At 42.3% G+C, this 11,346-nt stretch overlaps 1 protein-coding gene and 1 long non-coding RNA gene across 2 annotated transcripts; both read right to left on the bottom strand.

The window, feature by feature from the left end:
- Window positions 1-584: 584 nt before the first annotated feature.
- LOC306748311 lies at window positions 585-3,319 on the bottom strand. The gene is made up of 3 exons (XR_013771153.1): window positions 3,214-3,319; window positions 2,444-2,530; window positions 585-1,223 (listed from the first exon to the last, which is right to left on the bottom strand). It is a non-coding gene; the product is annotated as an uncharacterized lncRNA (long non-coding RNA).
- A 1,074-nt stretch (window positions 3,320-4,393) lies between these two features.
- On the bottom strand, window positions 4,394-11,038 carry atp6ap2 (ATPase H+ transporting accessory protein 2). Its single transcript, XM_079231116.1, has 9 exons — window positions 10,944-11,038; window positions 9,536-9,666; window positions 9,220-9,348; window positions 9,017-9,112; window positions 8,788-8,925; window positions 8,398-8,451; window positions 8,155-8,304; window positions 7,517-7,636; window positions 4,394-5,270 (listed from the first exon to the last, which is right to left on the bottom strand). The coding sequence occupies exons 1-9, from the start codon at window positions 11,017-11,019 to the stop codon at window positions 5,076-5,078; spliced, it is 1,089 nt and encodes a 362-aa protein (XP_079087242.1). The 5' UTR covers window positions 11,020-11,038; the 3' UTR covers window positions 4,394-5,075.
- Between the last annotated feature and the right edge of the window lie 308 nt (window positions 11,039-11,346).

Here is an 11,346-nt window from a genome sequence, read left to right as displayed (position 1 = left end):
GGAAGAGAATGGAGATAGCTTTGGAGTGAGATATTTAAAAACACGTTTTGCAAGCTTTTAAATCAAGCAACATACCAACATATTAATTGGTTAAATGTAGAGGTTGTGCAGGCAGCAGCTGTTTTTACCACCTTGCAGCACCGGCCTCACTGTCAACAACGATGTGTTCCTCACTTTTGACTTTTTATGTTTGACCATAAACAAAACCAGCGTTGTATTCCAGGAGTTTTCTAGCTACAAAGTTCATCTTCAGACGGACTATTGCTATTAAATACGGCCGTCTGGAAACCCTGACCTGTGTTTGCACAATTACATGTCGTAAATCTGAGACAAAAACACAAATTGTTATCTCAATCCGCCCTTTTACATTAGTCGAGTAGACCTTTTGTCCAGCAGATCATTTGATATGTCGGAGCAGGCGTAGTTAGTATGATTAATGGTGACTCAGCACTTTTACGTGTTATCTGCTGTTGCCTTTATTCATGTTTCCTTTTAAACCAGAGCCTTTCCTACTATCACATTATACACTCAGCCTTATAACAATTGCCCTTAACATGTAAACAAACATCCACCCGGAAGCAACGCTCTTTTATTATGCATTTATTGACACAGCAGCAGAAACATCAGGCGTGCTCGGCCCCTGGAGGGAGGTTGGCGAGTCGGCCTTCAAACACTGCAGCACATGAACGCAGCTTTTCTCACAGAGGACATGTTGACTGACCACATTTAATAACATGAACGTCTCCATTACGTCCAGCTGCCTGTCGTATCGCGTGCAGCTCATATGGTAAGTCAAAATGTCAGCTGTGAAAAAGACATGAATGTGTGTGACGACGGTCACCGAGGACAGCGTGGACACTGGAAAGCAGTGAAACAATGGGCTTTGTATTATTTGCGTTTTGACAACAATCTAAATGATTCTGCATATGTTTATTTATATTTTATATTATTAATATTATTATTATTAATTAATATTTTATATTATAACATATGCATATATGCATATGTTTCCAATGTTCCTAACGCAAATATACAAAGATGAAAAATGATATTTCCCCATTGCAGTGTCCAGCGGGGTCTTTAACGTCAGGGGCCACATTTCTGCACCGCCGTCTCGGAGGAAGGCCCCAAGCCTGCCGCTCCGCCGCCACCTTCCTCAGGTCCCGGGATCAGTGCAGCCGCCGGGGCGCTTCCACCCGGCCCATGCCCCGCTCTCCTTTCAGCTAAAAGAGGAACACATGCGAGTCAGAGACATGTCCTGCATGACGCTCCTCTAATACGTCTAATCTCATGGCTCTGAGTAGAAAGCCTTTGTTGTCGTTGCACAGAATACAACGAAATAAGAAGCTCTGCTGATCCGTGTGATTATGAGACAAAGTGGATAACGGCACAGAAACAAAACCACTTCAGCAGACACCACAGGTTCTAAAACAATATGTGAAATAAATACTATGTACTTTTGCTTTATAATAGATAATTGATTGCACTTTATGATGCAAGTATTGGAGTAGAATAAATTTAATTGTTTCACTCAAAAAATATATTTATTGCACTAGCATGAATGTAATTACTGAACTAGAATACGTGTAACTCTTTCACTAGTTTAAATATATTTATTGCACTAGCATGAATATAATTTTTGCCCTAGAATAAATGTCAGTATTACACAAGATCCATCAGGGTTGCAGTGGAATGGACAGAGATTGTAATGGTAAAATATAGTGTTGTAATATTGTGAGTTTAATAGAGCCTGAATTGAACTTGAAATGACCCTCAGAGGTGAGGGACCAAATGGCCGAGGCAGGAGATGGGAAAGTACTGGGATCAGAGGCTTAGTGACTGGTCTTCACTTGTATATTAGGGGGTCGTAAACGGATGTTGGTTTGACTTATCTGGCTGTGACTAGATAACTTATCTGTGTTCAAAGACTAATGGATAAACAGGTTTTACACAGACCAGGACTCTGTGTTTTATGGTACTTAGGGGGCGGAGACTTGATTGTGTTATAAGTGGGGTGATGAATGTTGCTTCTTCGATTTCTGTGTTACAGGCTGCGCCAGTGGCAGTGACAGACTTTTCCTTCCTGCAGGAATAAATGGACTTTAGACAACTTTGATTCAGAGACTTCATTCCTGTTTAACAGATCTACAGAAAAATCGTCCATCATAAGATCTTATAATAATAATACATTAATTTTATATAGCGCTTTTCAAAATGCTCAAAGACGCTTTACATGGGATCTTCATCTTCACGTCTCCGTGGCTTCATGGCATAATGGAAAGGCAACTTTAGAACAATAAGTGAATGAATGAAAACAGTTCAATTGAACCGTTATCTGCTCATTCTTCAGAGTCCACACAAAGGGTTACATATTCTCTTTCTGTCTTTAAACTCAGAGTTCCTTGTTTCTGTGCAGAAGTCGTGGTTGTTGTCGTGCTCTTACCAATAGCGCTACATGGTGTGACGATGGGCTTCTCCAGTTGCTCTCCTGCAATGGAAGCCCGGATCTTCCGGACCACGTAGACGCTAGCTGAGGTGAAGCAAAAAGAACAGAAGATACATCTTAAATAAGTAGAAAAATAGCACATAAGTCTTACAGAAGTACTCAGTACATACACTTAAGTAAAATAAGCAATACTACATGTAGAAACACACAAAGGCATGCATTCATGCAAATGAGTTGAGAAAAAGCACACACATATTTATATATTATACTCATTATGCAGAATGGCCAATTTGAGTATAATTTCTAATAATTAACAATGATAATTACTTTAATGTTGCAGCTGGTGAATGGAGAAAGGCGAGGTCATTTGAATTGCTTTATACTATGCTAACTTAATTGATAATAAAACACATTATTTATTGGTCATACTTTGCTGAATATTCAAAATCCCTCTACATGGTGTCGAGAATAGGTAGGCCTATGAAGTAGCATCGAATGACATGCCTCAGAAGTGTACTTAAATACAGTATTTTTGTACATGTGAGAATATGTTCTTATAGCTGATTTCCAGCACTGCACTTCACATGCTATGTGTTGTTTACAGATAGACAGGTCGATGGATCATGGATCATTGATAGTCATTACAGATAGTTCACGTCACTGCTAACCTTAGACTCTATGAACACCAGTGTCTCTCCTCGGTGTTGACGCGGTCAACTAAGGTTTTAATTTACAAAAAACAATAATCTACTTCAGTAATCTCCTACCTTTGATGATCAGTCAGACCATGGTTGTTTCTTGTTTCCGTATACAGCTGAAATAAGCTCGTCCGTCGCAGTTGAACGCTGCTCTGTGCTCTTTCCGGTATCAATACTACCACTGTTACAAAAGCACGAGTTACATACCGCAGATAATACCGGGGGCGGGGCTTAGAGAGCTCAAGTGCACTCTGATTGGCTGAGCGGTTATACACTATAGCGTAACGTGATGAACTCTGGACGAACTGTATCTAGAAGGAAGGACCGAAATGAGTCTGTGCGGAATCATCCTGTCAGAAACTTAACCGATCATCAGATGAATTCTGAAATAAAATGTCATTCTTGGAAACAGTGTATTAGTGGGAGAAGTATTTTTGAACTGACCCTTTAAGTCAGTGGGTTTCCAGCCTTTATTCAGAGATATACCCCCTGTGAAATATGTTTTTCAGTACCCCCTGACCAGTGCAAAGCCTTTTTAGCATGTCATTTTGTAAGCATGTAATACACAGCGCTGCTAGAATATGTACAATTCAGTTCAAGAACGTACACTTAAGTTTTATTTAATATTTGTTAAATAATTATTTGAAAAGAAATTTTTGGATGCTTTTTTTAAATATATTTATAAAAAAAATATTGCGTACCTTCATGTACCCCCATTTGAGAACCACTCAAAGTCAAACTTAAAAAAAAAAAATAATAATATCAAGTAAATTCCTTCAATTAAAATGCTACTCCAGTAGAAGGACATCAGTATTATCAACAAAGAGTACTTAAAGTAAAAATACTTCTGCAAATCAGTTATCCCTCGTGACTTATGTCACATGTGCCGATGCATTTTACTGTAGCGGGTTGAGGTGGAGAAGGTTGTAACGACAACAGTTTGGTGGTTTATCGATGGTTCCCAGCCGATGGATCCCAGTCTAGGGGTCGAGGCCCCAAAAGGGTCACAGGAGGAATCCGAGGAGTTGTATGATGATAACTGGATGAGAAAATGAGAAACTGAGGGAAACCGTTGTTTAAATGAAAGTATTTACGTTCGGAGGTATATGACTTTTAACTTAACGTGTAGAGATTTACAAGCCAAACGGTTGGGGAAAAGTTGAAAGTGAATATGAAACATTACAAGTGAGATTCTTCCCTAAATTCAACACACGCTCCAAATAAAGAAATGAAACACTGCTGCTTTAAATCAGGGTGATACATGTAATAATTTATTCTCAGGTATTTTATTGCGATTTACAGAGCTTCATTGATCCTAACATAATGATCAACTATTCATGTAATCCAATATGTATTCAGTGTTTGGAAAGGAAGCCGGGACTAAACACTGCCAACATCTTTTTCACAATAAGAGCGCAGAAGTTTCTCATACAGTTGCATTTGTATATTCAATATATACACATAGATTTATTTAACTTAAAACATTTCACACAGCAAGACAAGCACAGCAATTTCACACAGGAACCAGACTCATTCTTTCATATTACAATATCATTTTTTTACAATAAAAATACAGTTGCAATCACCAGGGAAACAAAGGAAACGTATTTAGTGAGGAGTTTAAGTCTTAAGGAATGATGTGAGCTGAGGTTGAAGGGAGGAAGTCTGAATGGGGTTTAGCGTATATATCAGTGGAGGATATCAAACCGCTTTATGCAAGAAAATTAAACAATTTAATGTTGATATTATTCTTTTTTTGTCCGTTCTCCTGCCAGTGTTGTAAACAAAGAGGTGACTCAGTATTACGCCACTTCCTCCCATCAAGCTGTCACAGTTTGTTTGTTTTTCCCCCACTAAACAAGACCTCACACAAAACACAAACATTCACTAGAGGGATCCAAGGGGACAACCGGAGTGCCGCCGGTCAGGACTTAGTCCATCCTGATCTTCTGGTTGGTCATCCTGTAGATGATGCTGTCGTACCCCGGGTCCATGTTCCACAGGTTGTAGGAGACGACGATGACGGCGAGGGCCAGAGCGATCATCAGCCACAGCACGATGTTGAAGATCGCGGCGTACTGGAAGTTGTACTTGTAGGCCAGGTTGTAAGGGCTGCCGGGGTTACTCTGCAAAAAAGAAAAGAACGTTTAAAAAATGCCGGACCTCCATCGAGTACCTGAAAGGAAGAGAGTGTAACGTCTAAAGAGACGACTAGGACTCATTCCACTAGAGCAAGGGTGTCAAACATACGGCCCGCGGGCCGGATCCGGCCCGCCAGGGGGTCCAGTCTGGCCCACGGGAATGTTAAAATTGCAGAAACAAAGAAAGAAAGCTGAGCTGGGTCTCGAACCACTGATTGAAAAACGGGCACGCTAGGGCTGTGCGACATACCGGTTGAACCGGTATACCAGTCTCGGTTGTGCAGTCTCGGTTGTGCGTATGGTATGAATTGTTCACATACCATAATATCGGTCGCTGCTGTTTGGCAGCAACAACAATTAATGTTCACAGCTTGAAGCTGAAGGAGCAGCGGACCGAGCTCCTTACGTCTCATGTTAACTTATTTGACTCAAGGTGTGCAAAAAATGACATTGCCAAAAGGCATGCTGGGTAAATGGCACCGCCCACACAGGAAGACTTTTCTTGTGAAGGAAGAAGTCTTTTCCTGTGCAGCACAGTGGGTGGGCTTTACCCATCATGCCTTTTGGCAATGTCATGTCTTGCACACCTAGAGTCAACTTATATCCGTGAGACGTAAGTAGCTCAGACCGCTGGACACGTATCTGTGACTGTAAACATTAAATCTTGCTGCCGGCTGAAGAATGACAATAGTCGTTACGGCCGCGCATGCGCCACTAGTATCAAGGTATTCCCCTGGGTCCTAAATCCCTCCAGGTTAGCACCCTATGTACCAATCAAAACAGCTGCTGGTCAGTTGCGAGCGAGTGGTGAATAACGATGGCGGTGACGGTCCTTTTCGACATCAATAAATTTATGTTTATTTGGAAAAAAAATGCCGTGATATACCGTGAAACCGCCAGAATCTTACAAAATACTGTGATATGAATTTTTGGCCATACTGCCCAGCCCTAGGGCACGCTATACATTGACCCAGAGTCAGAATTCATTAGACCACTGACATTACTATAAATATTGCTCAACTGCGAGGGAATCTGCAGAGGAGAGCCCAGGCAGGTAAACAGTGGGCTGATGTCTGAATTTTTGGACTTTATGTTTCTAGTTTATTGCAAAAATACCTTAAAATAGGGTTTATCATCCAAAAACCTTCACCAATGATTTAAACATAGAGAAAGATTGTCATTATGTATGCGTTTATATGCTGTGATTTTACTGGTCCGGCCCACTTGAGATCCAATTGGGCAGCATGCGGCCCCTTCACTAACATGAGTTTGACACCCCTGCACTAGAGGGATGATCAAAGCACTCCTTGGTTCCAGAGTGTCATAAAAACAGAGCGGCCTGGAACTGGAACTGGGTTTAGACTTCACACCAGGGACCTCCGACAGTCCCACCGTAAATACTAACGGCATAGGTTCGGATTTCTTAGTTCAGTGTCCGATGTCACCCGTTGATAGCACCAACACAACATGAGACGCATGGACTGTTACATGATTCAGCCATATTGGAATTTAATTCATATTCCTCAAAATAGGAGACTTCAACCGTGGAGCAGATCCTTCCCACAGCAGACCTTTTGACTCGGCATGGCAGGAAAAGCACAATTGAACTCATTTCCTTTATGAGTGTCCCAGTGAGCCAGCATGTGCTGCGCTGCGCCGGAAGACCTGCTCAGCTAAATGATATGCAGGCGCTAACATTTACATCTGCGCTATTACTGCTATGACGTGACATTTTACTTCTTTTTGTTTTGGCGTCTCTCATAATGTACCGACACAGAAAGAGAAGAGGGCAAGGACAACAAAGCAGCAATCAGGTGAGCAGATAGTCTGCAGAGGAAGACGCCTTTGCCAGGTGTGAGATACTGAAAAAGAGTAGATCACGAAGGCCTGAGGCATCTCCAGAGACAACGAAACAAGAACCCTTATGGAACAGTATCCACATGTGCCAAACATACACGAAGTTGCCCATTTATTAAGCACACCTAACTAAAACTCATGTATTCATATAAAATAGCCCTGCAATAAACATTGATATCACGACGGTTATAATGTTCAGGGTTTTTAAAATCTATTTTACAGAGGTGTCATTCTGCAGGCGGTAATGTTAATGTATTGCACGATAAGAGGCGTTTCTAATATTCTGCTAACGGTTTTATAATGCTATTCAAACTATCAATAAGGCCTGAATGGGAGTACAATGAACTTCTATTTCAACAGTTAACAAGACTTACAATCTGTTTGGATTCCAGGATCGATCGGGACCTCCTGGTCAAAGGAGCCTGAAAGGTCTTGACGGTGACAACCTCCACCACGGCGCTGTTGCCGTAGAGACCATACACATCCTCTCCAAACTACAATGAAGAAGACACAAGTAGTATTATGTAGAGACGTGACATCAAACAGGGTTCATACACATTCTGACCAATGTTCCATGACTTTAAACCAAATTTCCATGACCAAACATTTAGTGAAATCTGGGTGTAAACAGTAAAAAGTGAGTAAATGTAGTATTTAAACTAACAATGAGAATACAAAGCATACAGTAAACCTTAAATGACACAAATGAATGAGACAATAGTTTGATTAAAAGAATAAACATTTATATAGATGCCTGTATGTATGCCTGCTTATATTTTGAGTCTTTCTTTTCAAACTCAGTGTAAATGAACGTCATGAACACATTGATATAACACATTTACATGAGTTTTACAAAACCTTTGGGGATTTTATTTTTTTCAAGGATTTTTCCAGGCCTGGAAATAACCATTTTAAAATTCCACTACTTTTCTAGGTTTTCCATGACTGTAAGAACCCTGATTAAAAACCAAGGCGGTGCTGGAAAAGAGGCCCGGTGAGACCGCCTCCTTACTTTCTGCAGGACGGAGGCGAGGATGGCCGTGGCGTCGCGGTACTGGGGGGAGTCCTGGCCGTAGAGCCGGCTGAGCTCCTCCAGACCGGACAACTCCAGAGAGTACAGGTCAGGGGAGTGGTCCTTCGCCAAATGTCTGTGTCTCTGCAGCTGCACGAGGGGAAGATGACAGAGACGTCTGAGCCACGACGCAAGAACTAATCCTCATTTTCAGCCGGGTTTCGTCCAACCACGACGACTTACCAGAGCTGTGATGTCATGCAGGACCTGGACCTCAGACAGGAAGAGCAAATCAGCCTAGAGAGCAGAAACGGTTCAAAGGTAAGAAAGGCAGACTCTAGTTGACAAAAACGATCTCAATCAGGTAAATCTGTTCACTCTCTAGAAACGAATATGAGGGTGCTATTTTTTATGTTAAATATTATTGCTACTGTAAATACTGTGTGCCAAATGCATAAGAATATACATTTTAACACCCTCTTCTGGAGGTAAAGTGATGGGGATCGTTCAGTTAAAATCATGTCATGCTGGCTCACAAGTGTGTCTGTAAAAGAACGGTGCTTGTGTTCGCAGTGAGGCTAAGCCTCACTGCGAACCTTGTGTGGGCACGATGTTGCCGTTTGAAAAACCGACCTCCGCATTTCTGCTGAGGGAGTTGAGCGGCAGGGAGGTCAGGACAGAGCCATCCTGGGACAGACGGGCACGGATCTGCTGCAGGGTGACGGGCAGGTCCTCAAACACAGCATTGGCCTTCCCCAGCATGTACAACCTCTGACAGAGACAACAAACACATTGTTTTTGTTAAAGCGTGATGGCACAAATGGCGAGTATGCGTAGCTCGTTCTCAGTATATTTGCATTACCTCCTCACTGGGCGCTAGCTGCAGCACTACAGGCGTGTCCTCAGCAAACAGGGAGTGAACCGTCTCTGCAACACTATCCAAGGTGAAGGGTACCGGCTGCAGGGAAGAAGAAGAAGACCCACTGAGCCAAACTCCAATGAATACTTAAAGGAGTATTTGTTGCACAAAACATAATCACAACTCCACAGTCAGCTCTGACTCACATTCTCCAAGGGATAGGAGGCCACGCTCTGAGGCAGGGCCAGGCTATCCACTCCTCTCACCACCACCAGCACATTGGCGCGGGGACGCTGGAACAACGGGCCGGCCTGAAGGCCTGGCCACGCCAGATCCTGTACAAACGGACACTCGTTGTAAAGGCCAGGCCAGCGTAATCAGAAGCCAACACCGTGACACATCATCACGTTGTTTCCGTTGATATGGGGAACTTTAGCATACAGTTGCTTATTTATGTTTTCGGAAAATAATATTCTCATTCGTTTGGAGTGGTGATTCAGCATTCAATAAAGAGCAACGCACCTCTTGAACGGAGAAGCCCATGGTTAGAGCCACCAGGTCAGGGATCTTCTCTCCAGAGACGGGCCAGTCTCCCTTCTGGAAGGACACAAACTCTGGAGACTGCAGAATCGTTAAGCTGTCTCCATGCACACCTGTGAGAATAGAGAGGACCGTCAATCATCCTGGTAAAACATGTGGCAAATAAAGAGTTTAGTAGCAGTACAAATACTTCCAAGAGGAACACAGTTTCTCAAGCTCAAAAACTCAATTCAACAGTTTCTCAGTGTAAAAGTCGATGTCCACAAAAATCCTCACAAAAGGAACGAAAAAGTAGTGTCCATAACCTTTGGCCTACAGTCCCACTTGCAATGCTTTGCACAAATATATTTTAATATTATCGTTTCACAGCGATGGTGCAACAGATGATGACCCATAAGAGTCAGAAACCTCCTTTTCCTCCTTTCTTTAGAATGAACCAGTGATGGAAATAAACCATTTTGCCTGGTGGATTCCAAAATCCACCAGACACTGAATAGATTACCAATGTTGTTGTTTTTATTAGCTAGTGAATGACGCAACTGTAGCAGGCACTTGCATATTTACCAGCATTCTGCTTGTGGCTGCTGCTCATTTCTAACCCTGGAGTGAACTATTTATTACGTATGGAATGATGAACGACTGAAAGGATTGACACACACACTCCTATCCTATGCTTACAGTTGTGCTGTAGTTTTTTAGTAGTTTTCCTATTCTGTTCATTTGCGCCGACTCGTTTGCTGCACATGGACCCTGTTCACTCCCTAGTCAGCTGTTCTGCACTCACGTGATCACTTCAGAGATAATCAACTCTCACTGAAATGTGAATCTTCATTAACGGCCGACAGGCCTTCTGTCCGCGTGAAGGCAGTCAGATACACAGCAACACCACGGGGAGGCTCGTGACAGAGCTGAAGAGGAAGTGCCCGTTTACAGTCTGTCACATGACAGCACAGATCTCGTGTGTATTAGCAACAAGCAACGAGGAAGCGAAATAAATGGACATTTTCCTCCCATGTTATCTGACCACGAACACGTAGCGAGCCTTTCCAACACAAGAAACAACACACATTCTCATGCGCGCTGCTAGCGTTACGTGTTAGCATCGAGCTAACAGTACGATGCTCTATTCTTTTTACCCGCTTGTTGTAAGCTCAAGCAGATGAAACGACCCAACAGTACAAGCACAGTAATACTGGTTCACACATTCACTGTCATTCACGCGAGACAGTCGTAAAACGTTACGTTACCTGACGTAAGTATCAGTAAGCTAACAATAAACGGCGATGCTAACGATGGTCCAAGCTAGGTCGTCGTTCACAAATACGTGACGCTTTTATGTTATACTTGTGTCGTAAAAACGTTTCCTTTCAAACATTGAATCATTTCTTACCGGTTGAGACAAGTAAGCAGAGGGCAAACGCCGCGGATAGTACAGCATCCATCCTTCCCCAGTCTGTCAGCGACATCTTTCTCCTTGGCGCAGCAGTGATCATGTGACCTGGCAACAATATACCGCAAAGCACGACGGGAGAATAACTGTCACAAAGTAGCGTTACTCCTTAAAGTAAAAGTATCAATACGAAAGAACAATAGAGTGAACTACCGTTCTATGTCACAAGTAGAATTCCAACATTTGACACAAGTAAAAGTAGTGCGTATAATTTAAAATAGTGGATTATAATTATTGATGCATTCAAGTGTAAATCCCTTTAATGTTGCAGTTAAGTGTTTGCATTACTGTACACATTACTGTACACATCTGCCACTACTACAAACATGTATTTATTATAGTA

The sequence above is a fragment of the Taurulus bubalis genome (assembly GCF_910589615.1).
Source record: "Taurulus bubalis genome assembly, chromosome: 15".
Classification (NCBI taxonomy): Eukaryota; Metazoa; Chordata; class Actinopteri; order Perciformes; family Cottidae; genus Taurulus; species Taurulus bubalis.
This window is presented reverse-complemented; position numbering and strand designations above follow the sequence as displayed.

Bases quoted from the DNA above. Each gene is read 5' to 3' on its own strand.
- atp6ap2 (XM_079231116.1), bottom strand. From the start codon at position 11,019: ATGTCGCTGACAGACTGGGGAAGGATGGATGCTGTACTATCCGCGGCG. The intron at 9,349-9,535 runs GTGCGTTGCTCT...CCGTTTGTACAG, and splicing joins TGGGCTTCTCCGTTCAAGAG to GATCTGGCGTGGCCAGGCCT. The intron at 7,637-8,154 runs GTAAGGAGGCGG...TCTTCATTGTAG, and splicing joins TCGCCTCCGTCCTGCAGAAA to TTTGGAGAGGATGTGTATGG.